The sequence below is a fragment of the Dendrobates tinctorius genome, unplaced genomic scaffold, assembly GCF_039654945.1.
Source record: "Dendrobates tinctorius isolate UK_male_01 unplaced genomic scaffold, ASM3965494v1 ptg000334l, whole genome shotgun sequence".
Lineage (NCBI taxonomy): Eukaryota > Metazoa > Chordata > Amphibia > Anura > Dendrobatidae > Dendrobates > Dendrobates tinctorius.
In genome coordinates this window covers 1293888-1313488 of record NW_027362000.1, presented here as the reverse complement: position 1 = coordinate 1313488, position 19601 = coordinate 1293888, and the positions used below count along the sequence as shown (strand labels likewise).

General features: G+C 42.3%; 1 protein-coding gene across 3 annotated transcripts in view; it reads left to right on the top strand.

Moving 5' to 3' along the window:
• REEP1 (receptor accessory protein 1) overlaps positions 1-10708 on the top strand; it is a 67296-nt gene extending 56588 nt beyond the window's left edge. For all 3 annotated transcript variants that reach the window (XM_073562076.1, XM_073562075.1, XM_073562074.1), the window contains one exon: positions 5516-10708. In XM_073562076.1, coding sequence (XP_073418177.1) covers positions 5516-5587 — 72 coding nt within the window. In that variant the 3' untranslated portion in view covers positions 5588-10708. The remainder of the gene's footprint in view (positions 1-5515) is intronic.
• Positions 10709-19601: the final 8893 nt, after the last annotated feature.

The following is a 19601-nucleotide window of genomic DNA, read 5'->3' as shown; positions in this document are numbered from 1 at the left end:
ATTGAGTGGAGGCTCAAAGTGAACTTGCCAAGTTTGACATCAGTATCTCGGACAGATAAACTCTTTAGTACAAGTAAAGCAAATACCATATATCTACGATTAAGAGTCAGCGAGACTTGAAACGCGTCAGATATACTTTTTAGGCCCATTCTACTATTTTAATGAAGTCACAATAAAGTATTTTTGCTTTTAATTCGCTTTGCTAGATTGAAAAACCTTTTTCACAATTTTTGACAAAAAATGCAATGTGGTTGGAGTTTTATTTATTGCGGGTCGCAGTACCCACAAGTTTGCAATGCGACCCAATTCATTTGTATTGCGCCGAGTTGTAGCAAACCTGTGTCGTGACCGAAGTCGCCGTGTAGTCCCGGCCTTACTGTCTACTGAAATAAGTATGAGACAGCAGAATATTTCCACAACCAAACCCTTTATTGTATCAGGCGTAAATGATTCACTCTACTGATAAAAGCATGATGGAGTAGTTAATAGTCTGACTGCCTAGTGCACCAAGCAGAGTAACCACATCAATAGTAATAATAACTGTGAAATGCATAGTGAATGGGGCCAGCTGCAGTTCCATGCACAGCCTCGTGGCTGAGTGCGGCACTGTGGAGTAAGAAATTGTGACGGCAACTATGGATCATCTATGGAAGGGGCATGGCTGGAGGCTTTATCTTATCTACTGATGAGGCTAAACTTGGCCAAACTCTCTGATTAAAATAGAGGTTCACATACTTTTGGCCATGCCACCCTATTCACTAGACCGCAAACACAATCAAATGTATTTTAGGTTCTAACCTAAATATGGAAGATGAAATAAAATAAAAGCTTTATTTGGGGACGGGGATTCCTGCGAGTATTGGCATTTCATAATTATAAACATATCTCGCTTCTTCTGAATCCTCCCCGGAATTTATAGATTTTCCCTGGGAATTGGCTTCGCTGAGTTTGTTGCCACGAAACCCTGTGATGCCTTTTATGCCTGCAAAACAGCAGCCTCATAATCTACTCCTGTCCATTGTGATAACCAGGAGATCACAGTTTACTGTCAATCAGGTGGGAATTTCCCCAGAAATTCTCAGAGAGGGGATAAAACAGATACAAATATATTGTGCTGTCTAGTCCAGGGCTGTAGAGTCGGTAAGCCTAACCTGCGACTCCGACTCCTCAATTTCCCTTACACCGACTCCGACTCCCACATATATTGCTTATATTTAAGTGAAAAATGTATTGTAGTACAATGTGAACATCAGACATTTAATCATTTTTATGATACAATAATCAAGATATTTAGATAGAACATAATGTATATTTATTGGAATACAACTTTAGAACACAAAAAACTGTAATAAATTGTAAACATGTAATGCACTATGTAATATCATATAGTTATAGTGTGTGTATATATATATATATATATATATATATATATATATATATATTCACTATGTAATAAACTATGTAAGTGGCAAAAAAAACAGTTTTCAACAAAAACATACTAAATAACAATAGTGCAGTCTATGAATTTGCTCTAAGAAATAGAATTGCCTCCATCAGATCCTCCTTCATAGATGACCTCAAATCTGACCTAATAATTTTAAGGCCAGAGAACAACCTCTCTACACTAACTTGGGTTGGAGGCAAAGCCGTAACCACATGGGCAACATCTCTAACAATTTCCGGGTATAAAGGAATTGCCTCATGCACAGTCAGTTTTGATGAACGGTTGAATTTTTCTTTTTCTTTGAGAGCAAGTGAAACATTTTGCTGAAATATGGTCAATCTGCTTGCTATAGGAGACGGAGTGAATTCTTTTTCCTTGCAGCAACACTTTGCCTGCTCCATGTCATCCAAATACTTGTCAAAGTCAAACTCCTCATCTGATGAGGATGAAGATTTGGCAGCAGGAGCACTGTCAGGACCTAAGTCCTCTTGCGCCTGGCAGTCCTCCTGTAGGCCACTCATCCTAACTGCTACCTCAGTCAGAGCTTCTTTTCCTTTAGTAAGCTGTTGATCATCAAGCAATATACGATGACTTGGGTCCACATAAACAGCTGCCAGAAAAATTTTATTTTCCAATAGCTGTGTCTCTCTCCGTTTCATTGAAGCAGAAATGCCATCTGCGATTAAACCTCCTCTTTGGGACAGGCAAAATAGCAAGTTCTTCCACTCCTTCATGAAAATGCCAGGAGTTAAACCCTCAGCTTGTAATTTTTTAGTCACGGTAAATGGGTGATTAAGTAATTCCTTCAATTCAGCCACCTGTGTCCATTGACCTTCATTTAGGGTTACCTGAGGGTTCGCCATATCTATAAGAAACGGTTTTAGTTCAAGCAATCGCTCAATCATTAAATAAGTGCTGCCTCACTGAGTGACTTGATCGACAATTGCCCCTTTCCCAGCACATCTCTCCAAGAAGGAATCAATTTTAGGGGTTCTGGCGACAATAACCAATTTCCACACTTTTCCAATCAGATTTCCAGCATGTCCCTCTTGCAGACTATCTCTTATTGCCAGCTGCAGTGTGTGCACAACACAGCGCATGTGATGAATATGAAAATCGTATCCTCAAAAACCGCAGCTAAAATGCTGCGTGTGAATGTAGCCTTAGATCAGGAATAGAACAGCCATTTATAGGACATTTCATAGCTTTCCCAAATTCCGATTAAAAAATATTCAGCACTACTACTGTACCCAATTTATTATATATTTTAGGAGTCGGAGTCAGTCCATTTTATACTGACTCTGACTCCACCAAAATGAGCACCGACTCCACGACTCCGACTCCACAGCACTGGTCTAGTCTCCGCTACATAGTACATTTGTGCAATAGAAAACTATCCAAAAAACGGATTGTATCCAGATTGTATCTACTGTAAAGTGAGAGAAGAAATTGGAAGCACAGTCCGACTTGTCGGGACTGGTGGGCTTCTGTCTTTGGTCACCCAGTCACGGCACAGTCAGACTTGTCGGGACTGGTGGGCTTCCGTTTTTGGTAACCTGGTCACCAGACAGACATACAAGTAATTACGTTCTGTCTTGTCTCCTTATCCTCACCACAGTTACACGTATACGGTTACTTACAAAAGGATGGAGACAGATCACAATGGCTTCAGCTTCCCTAAAAGGGAATGTGTCATCAGAAAATGACCTATTATCTCAATCAAGTTTTAGTGTTATGTCCTTTTTTTTCTTCTTTTAAAGTAGCAAGTCAGCATTAATAATCTTATATTGTTCACTCTTTGACTTATTTCCTGTTCTTTCAGGGAGAGTTTTCAGCAACTTCATTATCATCAGAGGTATGATAACAATGACGGGTAACAGCTCTATACATAGCAGATAATATAGGATCCACCAATCACATTTGGTAATGTTACGGCTCCCTCTGCTTCCCCTCTCTTCACTATGACCTTTTGCACACGCTCATTAGATGCTTCACTACGAAAGATAGGGGAGGAATCATTTGATTGCTACTAATGTGCATGTGAATATCCTGAAAGTACTGGAAGTCCCCCTCCCAAAAAAAAAAAACAGCAGCCGATGTGAAAATTGCAAGATTTCTATTTTTTTTTATATTTATTAAGATTGTAATATTGTAAGGGCGGCACGGTGGCTCAGTGGTTTCCTCCCACATTCCAAAGATATACTGATAGGGAATCTAGATTGTGAGACAGTCATGACAATCATGTGTGCAAATTGTAAAGCGCTGCGGAATATGTTAGCGCTATATAAAGATTATTATTTATTTATTATTATGTAATATGGAAAAAAAAAATTAAAAATAAATAACACAAATCACATAATACGTAACACAAAAACCTATAGGTCATTTTCTGATGACACTTTCCCATTAACGCACCCATACGCGCGTTCCTGCCAGATGCATTTGGGAGACCCCAGACCCTTCCCCAAGATAAGATGTCGGGTGACGGAAGGATTTTCCACAGTCATTATTTTTGTTTTCATTGGAGTTGTCTCTTAGCGGCTTTCTCCTCTCTCCCAGCTGATCTGAGCGCAGGTCGTCTGGTTTTTATTTTCTTAGATGGTTCATATTAAATGTGACGTTTTCTCCATTTCTTTTTCACTTATTTTTTTTACTATATTCTGTGCAGTAAAAAAAAAAAATGTATCCTGGAACATTAGTCATCTGCATCTCACCTTGTGTAGGTTTATTTGTTACTCCTGTTATGGCGTTTATATATTCATGTAACCTCTGTAGCCACTGGCCATTCAGGTCATCTACGTAACGCGGTTGTCCGATTAGGAAAACTCCTGTCCATAGGGACTGCTAAGATAAATGGTCGTTATAGAGGGGATTCCTGCTCGGGGTCCTCCTAACTTACCCAGTATGGAGAGCTCTCACACTGAAGGACTCAGCACACCCATGAGTGCCGGACTCATACCATAAGGACAAATCCTTAGTGGGAGTTGTACGTAAAAACGATAACACAAAATACATTACACGGAGGTTAAGTGTTTTATCTAGGTAAGTGATTTGCAAAAAATGGAAAAAGTCCATCAGAAATCCTGCACCTGGTTCTGACAGCTCTCACATATGAGATACATAGAGAGATAGATACAGTTGTGCTCAGAAGTTTACATACCCCGGCAGAATTTTTGCTTTTTTAGCCTTTTGAATATGAATGATAACACCAAAACTTTTTCTCCACTCATGGTTTGTGGTTGGGTAAAGCCATTTATTATCAAACTACTGTGTTTTCTCTTTTTAAATCATAATGACAACCCAAAACATCCAAATGACCCTGATCAAAAGTTTACATACCCTGGTTATTTTGGCCTGATAACATGCACAGAAATTGACACAAATGGGTTTGAATGGCTACTAAAGGTAACATCCTCACCTGTGACCTGTTTGCTTGTAATCAGTGTGTGGGCATAAAAGCTGAGTGAGTTTCTGGGATCCAGACAGACTCTTGCATCTTTCATCCAGCCACTGACACTTCTGGACTCTGAGTCATGGGAAAAGCAAAAGAATTGTCAACAGATCTACGGGGAAAAGGTAGTTGAACTGTATAAAACAGGGAAGGGATACAGAAAGATATTTCCAGTAATTGATAATGCCAGTCAGCAGAGTTCAAACTGTGATCAACAAATGGAAAATCAGGGGCTCTGTAAAAACAAAACCACAGCCAGGTAGACCAACAAAAATTCTGCCGGGGTATGTAAACTTTTGCACACAACTGTAGATTGATCCCAAAAAATGGAGGCAGCACACCAAATAAATGAAAATCACATGCAGTTTAATTACCCATATGGCGTCATTTTGGTCCACATCTCTGGACCGAAACGTCACCATATGGGTAATTAAACCACGATTTTCATTTATTTGGTGTGCTGCCTCCATTTTTTGGGGGATATATTTACTAGGTTTGGTACGTACCTGGTAGGCTTTTGCACCCTACTGTTTTTGGTGCTGTAATAATAGATAGATAGATAGATAGATAGTGAATATTGCATTATTGTATGAGTAATGCCTTTTCCTTTTGCTTTTCAGCCTCCTCCCAGAGTCCATAAACCTCGATTCAGGAAGAAAAGTATCTCTGCCTCTAATACGGAAACTGCATGAATGCAGCCGCCATCAAGAACCACAGAATGTCTCTTCACTGCCTTAAAAAGAGCAATTCCTACCACGTGACAAGGTGGCGCTAGAGTTCGGACAACAAGAAAAAAATAAAAATCAGGCATGACTTTTCCCCGAATCCTTCACTCCCCCGCCATATCTGTCAGTGTTCAGCTTCCCGTACTCCGCTGCCTTGAAGCCGCTCCAAGGACGTCTGAAGACATTAGAATCTTGATTGTGAGCCCTGCTTGGAAGTTGCAGTCCCCCAATGTTAGGATGTGGAAGCTGCTGTGGTCCTGAGTCGTCATGGCGCCCGTCCTCCTCCCGATGGCGCTCTTAAGTATTGGTATACTGATGACATTGAATAGCCGTGTGCGTTGGAGACTTTTCTCTGTACCTGCTACATGTTTTTTTTTTTTGTATAAATTATGATTGTCTTTCTATGTTTCTGCTTCTCTTGTGATCTTTAGGCAAAGCCGACTGTATTTACCTTAGAGGAATAGTCCGAGATTAGTAGTCAGATTGGATAAACAGATGTCTTCAAGGTAGTAGCTACCATACTTGTAATCATGAGAGTAGAAAAAGAATGTCTGGGGTTTTTTTTTTGGGCCAGAAACAGCGCCACTTTAGTCAAGTGGCCAGGTCTGGTATTGCAACTCAGCCCCATTTATTAGGAAAAGTCCTCAGAGATCTCTCCACATCTACAATCCAGTCCTTATAGCATCAATGTGTAGTTGAATGGATCGTAATTTTTTATCATCCTAAATGGGTTAATTAGCATAATACAATGGATGCATTCATTCTGGATACAATGGGGTGGGAATTAAGAATTTAAAGGTGATGGATCTGATCGTATAATATTACACACTTGTAATTTATATAATATTCATAAGACATCCTTCATGATTAAAAGGAAAAAATGACATTTTTATGGTACGTTTTCCATAGCTTTTTTTTTTTTTTTTTTTTTTTTTTACAGTATCACTTGCAGTACCGCTTTTCACCATCATAGCCAGGAAACAATTTTCCATAGACATCTGTGCAACAGCGCCCCGAATTCTAACACTTAGACATCATTAGAGTTTTTTTTTTTTTTTTCAATTCCCAAAAGTGCTGTTTATAAAATAGATTCGTTTATAGGAAACCAAATTGCAATTAATAAAAATTAAAATGTCTCTGGGGAGCAAAAATCAAACTTTTATTAGTTAACTCAATTTTTAAGATCTCCCAGTATCTTACAAAAGGCTTCTGACATACTCCAATACCTTTTCTTTTCCACTTCTGGGATTCAGGACTGAACCTGAAGATTTTTTTCAAATACAGCATACAATTGGCCCTTTTGGAAATTATGGAGGCGCAGACTTAAAGGGGTATTCCCATCTCCAAGATCCTATCCCAATATGTAGTAGGTGTAATAAGAAATTTAGTACAGTTCTTCTAATTAGCCATGTCGCTTTCCCAATGTGCAGGGCATTGCAGCAGCTGAGGTATCCATGTGACGACCACTCATACGGTGACAGTGAGTCGTTAGTAGTCGTAACCCTGGATATATAAATACGTAAGATGCTGTACATGGGGTAAGTGACATAGCTAATCAGAAGAACTATAGTATTTGATAATATTAAGAAAGAGGAGCCGCGGATGCTGGCAGGATGGAGGCGTTTGGCTTTGCAATCACACGTCCGAACAAATATTTAATAGGGTTCCATTTGGGATCCAAAGAGCTGTCTCTTTTCAATGAGCGGAATGATTTAGATTCTCCCAAAACAAAAAAGCTGGTACTTATTAAACCACACCCATTTCACTTTAGACCTCGCCCCCTACACTGAGACCACACCCCCATTCCAATCGCCGATCAGGGCTCGATTAAAAGAATCCTAATGGCCATAACGCGGCTTGTAACGGTAATACGGTAGATTGGAATAAGATGTGTAAATACTTCCTGTCTAGAATATTTATTTTTATTTTTATTTTTGGAAGCAAAAAAAAAAAATTAATAATAATTTTTTTTCAAATGTAAAAAAGTTGATGTCTCAAAATAGTAAAAAAAAAAATGTCCTCATATGTGATCTTTTTTTTTCTTTTTCTTGAAGCTCCAAAATGATGGTCTGCAAGGAAAAGAAGGACTGTTATATATAAAAGTGGCCTCTGTTATATACAGGGACATGTACTACTACATGGATATAGTCCTATATGCCTACACATAGAAACCAGCTAGATTCTAGGGGATGGGGGATAAGTCAAGCTGACTTACTAAGTCTAAAGCCTCTGCATATTTTTCCCCTGGGTACAGTATGAGTTAACTGAGAGTCTATCAGTGAGCTCATTCTGACGGGATAGTTTATAACTCTTGTCTTCCTTCTTCTGAGCTCCTGTCAGTTTCATGTGACCATAAATCAAGCCGAGAGGAGCTCTGAAGAAGGCAGATAAGGGTTGTAAGATCATTGATGGATTTTCAGTTTACTCATTTTATAGTTAAAAGAAAAACTGTGAAATGAAATTTGATTAAAAATGGATCTAATCTTGGAGGCGCTGAGAAGAAAGAAGTTAGGAATTATAAATATTCCCGTCTGAGCGAGCTTACTGATAGATCCTCCGTTAACTCATTTTGCAGTCAGTTGTTGACAGTGCAAAATAGAGATGAAAGAAATCAAACTGTGCAAAATTGTTAATGTAACGCAATTGCAAAAATGGTTTTTAGCCAAATATACATGCATTTAGGTGGAAAAACAAAATCCCCTTGACGTGTCCATATACTTTGATGATCTGCAGCGTGTGGATGAGATTATGGAATCTCATTTATCTGTTGGGAGATTTTCTTTCTTCAAATTTGGACAGAAAACTGACAGCAAATCTGCAAGGTCTGAACAAGCCCTCACACTTGCAAATGTTGGAGCCTCCTAAGAATTTGGGTATATGTGCCAAATAACAAAAAAAAAATGTGAATAGATGCTTCATAAAAAATGAAAACCAAGATACCATCGGAACCCTCAATATATTTAATGAGCAAGCAAAGATGTAACTACCAAAGTTGTCATCTGGTACGTTGTCAATAAAGTCTTTTTTTAATGAAGAACAGGAAGTGGTGAAATTTTCTAATATACGTATGATTATTTATTATTATTATTATTATTATTTGTATTAATATTTTTATTATTAGTAGTATTTTTTATTATTATTAACAGTAATATTATTTTATTATTATTTATTAGTAGTAGTAGTATTTATTGGTATTACTTTTTATTATTATTTATTATCATTATTTATTATTAGTATTAGTATTATTTATCATTATTATTAGCAGTTATTATTTATAGTATTATTATTATTTGTATTATTATTTTTCTTATTTATTATTAGTAGTATTATTATTTATCATTATTAGTTATTATTTATATTATTACTTATCATTTATTATTATTATTATTAGTAGTAGTAGTAGTAGTAGTAGTATTTATTATTATTCTTGGTTATTATTATTTGTTATTATTTATTATTGTTATTAATTATTATTATTTTTTATTAGTATTATGTATTATTATTTTTATTATTTTAATCTCCATATTCTAATCTTTAACCCTGTAGTTACGGTTTTTAGATCAGTCCAAGGGAAGCACTCAAAGACAAAATGTGAAGTGGATGACCTATAAAAAAAATAAATATGTAGCAGTTACCCTATCGACCAATGATATTTTAGCTTTTTATTGTCTGTTCTGAGAATAAAGTGGTGATCTGACCGCTGCTCCTCATTTTTTATTTTGGACCTATTGAAGGGGGGAGGGAACACCGGCAAATTAATTGGATTACGCAATTTACATTTGTAATAATTCTGTGAAATGAGATCTGTAATCTGATTATCTGATTGGTGGATTGAATTGGTTGTTTGTTATTTGTTTTTTTATTGGGGGGGGGGGAGCGGTACTGCGCCCCCTAGATGTCATTGTCATCATTAATTTATTGTCACAAAATGTTTAAAGAAATTAAATAGGGCTTGTTTTTAGAAAAATCTGTCAGTAAGAGAAAGAAGGAGGTAAAAGGAAATCTCCGCCCTTTATCTGCCCCCATATTCAGGGTCAGATCAGATTCACTGATAGAGGATGAGAAAGACGTGGCTGCACTTTTTCACACCAAATTCTACATCTAGGTTTGGGGTGTAAGGGGTAACGTTTTTCCATGTGTAGAGTGACAAGTAGGGCCTGATATGTCAGAGTGAGGAGACTTATAGGCCACGTATCCTCCTAAAAGACTAGAACTAGAACTCTCGCTGCTTCCTACAGGAGGCGATAGAGTTCTAGTCCTCTTCCTCTCTGAAGAGACAATTTGCTTACATCTTCAGTTGCTCTCTGACCCTGTACCCCCCTTCCTGCATATCACTGGTTGGCACCAGGATGCCGCTCCGTTTCTCAGCCGGCATTAGTAATAAGATTTTTTTTGTCCTTTGGATCCCAGAACCTTTGTAAAGCCCATCGGTGTAATTTATCCATGTCTGTCCATCACCCCTCACACCGAGTGCCTCGCTCTCCTACTGTAGCGTAATATTGTGTCACTGTGACGTCCACTGTAACCGCCGAAATGTGCTGAGATCCGCACTGAGTGATAGTGATGCTGCACCCAGAGCTGAGTGGAGCAACATCAGGCATTCAAAAAAGTTGAAACATGGCTGCTTCATTCCAGAAACAGCGCCACATCTGTCCATGGGTGGTAACTGGTATTGCAGCCTAGCTGGTGAATGGGGCTGATCTGCAATACCGCTAACAACCTGCAGATAGGGGTGGCGCTGTTTGTTAGTTTTTTTTCGGAAGAAATCAGACCGTGTACAACTCCTTTTGTGTCACAGTCTTAGGATTAGCTCTGATCTCACAAATATTTAGCGTAAAAAATATATATATAAAACTAGATTTTTTTTTTCACTGATTTTGTGAGTTTCACATTTAATGAAAAATCAGAATGCACCTTGTAATTTGTGTTACTGTATCTGGCAGGCCAGAGGAACTTTCTTTCCAAGTGTTACTGTTTATTTTGGGTATATTATTGCATTGTCTGTGCTGCATGTTCATTTTTATTTTACTTTTTTATTTTTTAAAGAGCCGACGTACCAAAAAATAAATACAGATTCTGAGCTCGTGATGAGAACGTGTTAGTGTTTTCCTTTAAAAAAAAAAAAAAATAACCTTAATCTTGAAGAGGGGTCTGGTTTAGAAAAAAAAATCCTTTTAATTAATTATTATTTAAAGGGGATCGTCTAGTACTTCTTGAATATAATAAGAAAAAAGCATACTTACTAGCGCCGCTCCAAACTCCATTGATTGACTGCAGTGGTCACACGGCATAAACAATGTCACAAAGTCACTGGAATCCACCGGCTGCTAACCCTGTTACTAGATACTTCCCTGTTCTTTTCAGCATCCACATGGACCTAGGCAGCGACAGACCGGCTCCGAATTCTATCACAGGATTTCCTGGGCATTGCCTGATCTAGACAAAGCTCACGCCGCCCAGGGAACGTTAGATCTTGTGTTAAAAACTGTATGTAGAGGTGTTTCCTTTTAATTATAATCCTGTCTGTGATGATAATGAGACTGCTGAAAAAATGTTTTATGGAACACAAAGTATGTCTGATTTTAGACTGATTGATCTTCCTGTGCATCTGCTATTAAATGCACTGCGGTGCATCACTGTATACGGGGGCAGTGCTGCTGATATTACATCTCGAAATATTGTGTCCGGCACTATATCCGGGGCTCTGCTGATATCACTATTTGGGGGCTCTGCGGCTGTCACTGTATTTATGTAGTATCTATCAATGTTTTAGAGGGAAACTGTAACTGCTGTTATATTTGGGGTCATTATTTCTGTCTATATCTTGGGGCACAGTAACTTATCAAAAAAATTGGGGAAAATTATGGCTGTCTGTATTTTGTGGTTTTCACTATTTTGGACACTGTGGCTTCATAGCAGGCACCATATTTAGGGACAATATGGCCGTCCCTATATCTGGGGCATCATGGCCATCCCTATAACTGGGGCATCGCGGCCATCCCTATATCTGGGGCATCATGACCATCCCTATAACTGGGGCATCATGGCCATCCCTATAACTGGGGCATCATGGCCATCCCTATATCTGGGGCATCGTGGCCGTCCCTATATCTGGGGCATCGTGGCCATCCCTATATCTGGGGCATCGTGGCCGTCCCTATATCTGGGGCATCGTGGCCATCCCTATAACTGGGGCATCATGGCCATCCCTATATCTGGGGCATCGTGGCCGTCCCTATATCTGGGGCATCGTGGCCATCCCTATATCTGGGGCATCGTGGCCGTCCCTATATCTGGGGCATCATGACCATCCCTTTATCTGGGGCATCGTGGCCGTCCCTATATCTGGGGCATCGTGGCCATCCCTATATCTGGGGCATCGTGGCTATCACTGTATTTTAGGGTACTGTGGCTATCCCTATTTATGGGGGCACCATAGCCGTCACTGTATTTGGGGAAGCTGTGGCTGCACTGCCTTTTGGGGTGGTGTCTGTCACTATACCGGGGGCACTGTGATTGTCACTGTATCTGGGGGTAACTACCGTATGTTATGTGCTATGTAGCCTGCACACTGTAGTGTTATATCTATTTTTTTACCTTCATTAAAGGGGTTGTCAAGTTATCACCTGTCTAGAGGATGGGTGATAACTTGGTGGGGGTCTGACTGCTGGGGCTTGCACCATTCGGCCGAACGGGGGCACTTATATCCCCTTTACAATAGAGCAGTGGTGCGCATGCTGTACCGCCGCACCGCTCACTGCGTATGGCGCTGCCCAGCGATGCCCCATATGATCTGCTTATTATCAGGGGCTCTGAAGAGCAGATAGTACTTAAAAAAAATTAAAACACATGACGACCACAGTATAAGTCTACACAACATGATAATCGTAACAAACACCAGGTGGCGCTCTTTTTATCACTTATGGATAGGGGGATCGCTTAAAGGGGTCGTCTCATGTTCTTAAATGGTTAAAAATAGCAATTGTTTGTAAAATCAAGCAATTTTCCAATCTACCTTCTATTATATATCCTCTCTGTCGTGAAGGAAGTGTAATTCTTTATATCACCGCTCATTGTCTGTGTTACCCTGCGGCCGTACAGTGGCTGCTCACCTAGGGAAAGTCCGCGCTCTGCTTGGAAACTCTACAGGCCTGTAAGGGCTTCTCTGGCGCTGGATGTAGAGCTGCACCTGGTCAGGCTCTGTCCCCGGCGCTGCTTCAATGCTAAATAAAAGGTGATGCGGCCTCAGTCTGCAACAGGAGACAACGCACAGATCAGGCCAGTGGTGCAGCGGTGCCGGGGTCTGAACTGTCAATCTTCAGGAACGCTCCACCCCCGAAACTAAGAAGCCAGGAGGCCGGGGAGCTGTGCGCTTCTGAAGACGGTGAGAACATTCCTTACTGAATGCAGCGGACATGTGCCTGCTTAACCTGCGCCTAATCTACACTGTGCTGCACCACGAGGCCGATGGGTTTGACCCCCCCTCATGTTGGTCACATGTATGGGCCCTTGTAATGTTCTAAATCCTATATGGACATACGAGTTGCACCCCCTCCCCCAATATGTAGTAATATCCCCCATCCTAGTGTATATATATATATATATATATATATATATACACACACACACACACACATACAGTATACTGCTCAAAAAATAAAGGGAACACATCCTAGATATCACTGAATGATACATTCCAGTTGCAAATCTTTATTCACTACACATGTAATGCATTGAGAGCAATAAAACATAAAATGATTATTGTAAATTAAAATTAATATCCCATTAAGTGTGATTGTCTTGGAGTTACATTGTGTTGTGTAAGTGTTCCCTTTATTTTTTTGAGCAGTGTATATATAATCCCCCATCCTAGTATACATGCCCCTTTTCCTGGTATATATGTCCCTAATCCTGGCCCCCGGATAGTATATATCAAAAACTAGCTGAAGAGCCTGGCGCTGCCCGGGCATAGTAACTATGGTTAGTTATAGCAAATTATAATTATCCTCCGTCCCATAGTCCCGTGCCCATATACCCATCATACATATCCACGATCCCATAGGCCCGTGCCCATATACCCATCATACATATCCACGATCCCATAGGCCCGTGCCCATATACCCATCATACATATCCTCCATCCCATAGTCGAGTGCCCATATACCCATCACACATATCCTCCATCCCATAGTCCCATGCCCATATACCCAGCATACATATCCTCCATCCCATTGTCCAGTGCCCATATACCCATCATACACATCCTCCATCCCATAGTCCCGTGCCCATATACCCATCATACACATCCTCCATCCCATAGTCCCGTGCCCATATACCCATCATACATATCCACGATCCCATAGACCCGTGCCCATATACCCGTCATACATATCCACGATCCCATAGGCCCGTGCCCATATACCCATCACACATATCCTCCATCCCATAGTCCCATGCCCATATACCCATCATACACATCCTCCATCCCATAGTCCAGTGCCCATATACCCATCATACACATCCTCCATCCCATAGTCCCGTGCCCATATACCCATCATACACATCCTCCATCCCATAGGCCCGTGCCCATATACCCATCATACACATCCTCCATCCCATAGTCCCGTGCCCATATACCCATCATACACATCCTCCATCCCATAGGCCCGTGCCCATATACCCATCATACACATCCTCCATCCCATAGGCCCGTGCCCATATATCCATCACACATCCTCCATCCCATAGTCCAGTGCCCATATACCCATCATACATATCCTCCATCCCATAGTCCCGTGCCCATATACCCATCCCACATATCCTCCATCCCATAGTCAACCATTATGACATCATAATGAGCGGCGGGGTTTGCAACCTATGATGACATCAGCGTCGCCATGGCAACCATTTTGATATAATGAGGGGCGGGGCTTGATACACACACACACTTTTTCTCCATTATGTAGATAGGGGCAAAATTGTTTGGTGAATTGGAACGCGCGAGGTTAAAATTTCGCCTCACAACATAGCTTAGGACGCTCTCGGGGTCCAGACGTGTGACTGTGCCAAATTTTGTGGCTGTAGCTGCGATGGTGCGGATGCCAATCCCGGACACACACACACACACACTTGAGCTTTATATATTAGATTAGGGATTGGCTCTGGTAGGTAATGGCAGGGCTGCAGTAATGAGGCAACACACAGGCTTAAAGTCTAATTTCAGTGGTTTAATGTCACTTTGCAAACAGTAGGTTAACAGAAAATAAGGGAAAAACATAAATGTACTCCAACTTGGAGAACCACTGGTCCCAGACTCACCCCTTGCACGGGACAGGCTTAACTAAGCGGCTGCCAGGTCCGCGGCATCCGCCAGGTGCCATTCCCAGGGTTGTTGAGAGTCTTGCTGCTATAGTCCCGCAGCACGGGGATCCTGTATACAAGTTCAGGCTAAGTCCAGCCAAGTTCCTGTAACTTCCAGACACACACTCACCATGTGCCCAATCACTAACCTCCATTACATAGCCCATAACTCCTCCCACCGGTGAGGTAGACATCACATGGGCTGATCACGTGACCATGACATCATCGCAGGTCCTGTCTTTAGGGAAAAACCCGGCCAAACATTAATCTGCTGGGAGAAACATATCTTCCATCCAGTAAAACACCCTTTACTGTACCACATACCTCCCTCCTATGTTGAACCCTAAGGGGGTGGACACATGACATACAGTGAACTCTGGACAGGGCATCTGCATTCCCCTGTAGTCTGCCTGCACGATGTTCTACTGAAAATTTAAAATTTTGCAGGGACAGGAACCACCTGGTGACTCGGGCATTCCTCTCCTTAGCTCGACTCATCCACGTAAGAGGAGAATGATCTGTCACCAACCGAAATGTTCTCCCCAGCAAATAGTAGCGCAATGACTCCAGTGCCCACTTGATGGCCAGGCACTCTCTCTCCACAATACTGTACCTGGTTTCAGCTGGGGTAAGCTTCCGGCTTAGGAAACTAATGGGATGCTCTTCCCCGCTAGCCACCTGAGACAGCACGGCACCAAGCCCTATCTCAGAGGCATCAGTCTGCACCACAAACTCTCGTTTGAAATTTGGAGTGATCAGGACTGGTGTACCACACAGTACCTCTTTTAAAGGGAATCTGTCGCCCCTTTTTTGAGATATCATATAATGATATCATTCAATTGTGTGTCACATAAGGATTCTCTTAGTACTTTTGCTTCCCCCTGACCCCGCACCTTTCATGCATAAATACCTTTTTTATATCGGTTCAGATGTATGTAAACTGCCGCTGTCCGGTCCGCTGGGCGGGGCTTATTCACCTGCTCCCCCCTCCCTGTCTTGCTCTATGCATTTCTTCTTGTGTAGAGCAAGACAGGGAGGGGGGAGAAGTTGAATAAGTCCCGCCCATCGGACCGTGGCAGTTTACATACATCTGAACCAATATTAAAAAGGTATTTCTGCATGAAAGGTGCGGGGTCAGGGGGAAGCAAAAGTACTAAGAGAATCCTTATGTGACACACAATTGAATGATCTCATTATATGATATCTCAAAAAACGGGTGACAGATTCCCTTTAACTTTGTAAAGGCCTCCTCTAACTGATCATTCCAGTGGACCATCACAGATTTCTCTCCTTTTAAGCAGTCTGTTAAAGGCGCGGACAGGGTTGCAAAGATGGGAATGAACCGCCTGTAATATCCCACCAAACCTAAAAAAGGTTTTACCTGTTTTGTTGTGAGAGGACGGGGCCAGTTCTGAATTGCCTCCACTTTGTTTACTTGAGGCTTGAGAACTCCTCTCCCAATGACGTAACCCAAGTACCGGGCTTCCTCCAACCCTATGGAACACTTCTTTGGGTTGGCAGTTAGCCCTGCTTGTCGCAGAGAGTCTATCACTGCCTGTACTTTTGCTAAGTGACTTTCCCAATCGGTGCTGTACACAATAATATCGTCTAGATAGGCTGAGGAATAGCGTCGATGGGGACGGAGAACAATATCCATTAACCGCTGGAACGTTGCTGGTGCGCCATGCAACCCAAAGGGTAACACCTTGTTCTGAAACAGCCCCACAGGTGTTACAAAAGCTGTTTTTTCCTTCGCCGCCTCTGTTAGGGGTATCTACCAAAAACCTTTTGTGAGGTCCAGAGTTGTAAAATACCGTGCCTGCCCAAATCGCTCTATCAACTCGTCAACCCGAGGCATAGGGTAGGCGTCAAACTTTGAAATGTCATTAAGTTTTCTAAAATCATTACAGAATCTTAGAGACCCATCAGGCTTGGGTATTAGGACTATTGGGCTGGCCCACTCACTTTTGGACTCTTCTATGACCCCTATCAGTAGCATAGTTTTCACCTCTTCCGAGATGGCTTGTCGTCGGGCCTCAGGCACCCGATATGGCTTTAGTCGGACTTTGGCCTGTGGCTCTGGGTCGCCCTCCCGGGGCTGCGGGGTACTCGGTACCGGGCCCGAAGAGCTTCAATGGGAGTTGTCACGGCAGCTGGGACCCGGCCCATGGCCCTGGGCGCCCATTGTAAAAGGGGGGGAATGTTCAGTGTGCTTATGATGATTAGAATGAATGAGTCGTGACGCCACCTGTGGTGTTCGGCAATGAATGATGTTAAGCTGACGCTGCAGACAGATCCTCTGGGACAGATGGTGTGGTGCAGCAATAATGTTATAGCCCTCCACAGGCAGTGCTGTAGTCCCAGGGCAGAATAGGTGAAGTGACACTTAGATGGTGTAGTTTCGGGCGCAGGGGATGTAGCAGTGCCGGGCAGGTTGACGCAGGAATAAGTGGAGGACACCGGGGCATGTAGTTCCAAAGCTTTACTCACAGTCTGTTGTAGCACAAGAGCCCGCATCCGTGCCGTGTCCTACCGGTCAGGAGCTCAGCCAACCTCCAGGCAAGATGAAGTACTCCTTTCCAACACTCCGCCAACATATGTGCCTTTTCTGAACGTCTCCCTCTTAGCGCCTATAGTGAAGTACTCACAGTACTGAGTTACACTGGAGTTCCTCCTGTCAGATGTTCCTATGAACTCTACTTGTACGGCAGACAGCTGTAGCCTACTTCGGGGACTCCTTGCTACCTAGTCCCGGCTCACTATCGTTGCTGTTGTGCCCCCAAGTCTGGTGTGGGAATAAAGTGGTCACTACTTCTATTCCTCCGGTGTCTGCTGCAGGACCATTAGTATCCATACAACCTCGGGGACTGGACCCCGGCCTTGCGCTTAGAACTTGGGAAGGGTTCTCCTCTAACCCTAATCGTTAGGTCTCTTCTCCTCATGTTCCGTACTAATCCTTTCCTTCTTATGGAGAGTCAGGCTTTCTATCGGAGTTCCTTTCCTGTGCCAGCGGACCCAGATCACTGAGGTCGGCTGCAGCACTTCCTTCATCCATCTCACTCCAGGGATCTCCTTTCACGGACTGACCTCGTCAGAGTTCTGTGACTAACTGACTAAATCCTAAACCACTTCACGCTCTTTTGATGCAAAACTAAACTCCACCCGCCTCCCAGCACGCTTCGTGTTCCAAGCAGAGAGCCACCAAAGGGTGCTTTGCTACACTACTATGTTGTGTGGGATGCAGGTGTTGGAGCGTGGTCAGGTGTCTCCACCTTACCTGGATGGTGGGATACCACACCTCAGGAGGAGGTGCAGTACCTCTGTGGCGACTGAACCCTCAGGGGCGCCACATACCCCCCGTTAAACACAGCACGTCCGCAGGCTGAAAAAGAAGCAAAGATGGACAAATACAAGAACATACAAAATTTTTGTATTGCTAAATAAACAGTTCTTATTTAAACTTCCCAATATGGGAGGCACTCATTCTTGAACGTTGCAAACAATTTTAACTAACTATCTATGCTCTAACACAGTACCTAATTCAAAAGTGCTACTGGCAGTAACTCACTACCACTTCAAGTATTCTTCATCAACACATTTCTTCATCATCTCTTCTTTCACATTTTCTACTTCCTATTGTTAACCTTAAGTGACAACCGCTGATGCCTGGTTCGCCACTGGTCAATTTTAAATCTTTATTCCTATATTAAGGCATTAGTCTAAACTCTATAAAACATTCACTATTTACTTTTTCTATCAAAAATGCTAGACATTATTAATAAGTGCAATATAGACATTGATCCAGCCAAGATGTCTTGAAATGTCCTTATTCTTAATGAGGTAGTCCTTATTCTTAAAAGACTTATGTAAAACCAAGAGAGGGCACCTAAGGAGGTGCAACTATATACAAACACAGTTCTGGATTATTCAGTGTCCATGATATCCACAGTTCAGTAAGAAAACCGCTGCCAATAAAAACTGGGCAACAAAACTGGAATCGACATGATAACAAAAATAGAAAAAAAAAATAGAAAACAAACAAACACAATGGTGCAAATACCCTCCTGGGTAACAGAGTTAGTTAGTTTTTCTTAGTGTTGGTGGTCCCCTCCTGGGGTACTGGAAGCTGATGACTTGGGCTGCTTCCAGGGAAGAACTTCTGAGCATCCTCTTCCTGCTGATGGGTTCACATAGGACGAGGTGGTGGCAGCTGGGTGGATTGCTGCCTGAGGTACAGCGGGTGCAGCTACCTGTACCATAGGGTGATTGACAGGGGTGGACGTAGCCTGTCTGACCATGGCAGGTGTGATCACTATGGTGGGCGGTATTCCTGACGGTGGGACATAGGCCTTCTCCTTCTTACAGGCCGCAATGAAAACCTCGGGGATTCAGCATATGTTCATGGCGTACCAGCCACGCAACCCCTCATGCCGGGTAAAGGTAACATATTCCCCCTGGTTGCAAGTCTCATGCAGGGTGTCCCTTCCGGAGGTGTGACTCCACATCCCTCCTACTGAAGAACAGGTCACTGATCCGCTTGGGGTCTGCGATAAAACCAAACCCCTGCTCATGATTCACATTGAAAACCTGTCCCCATCCAGCTGAGTCCTGGGGACCGTAG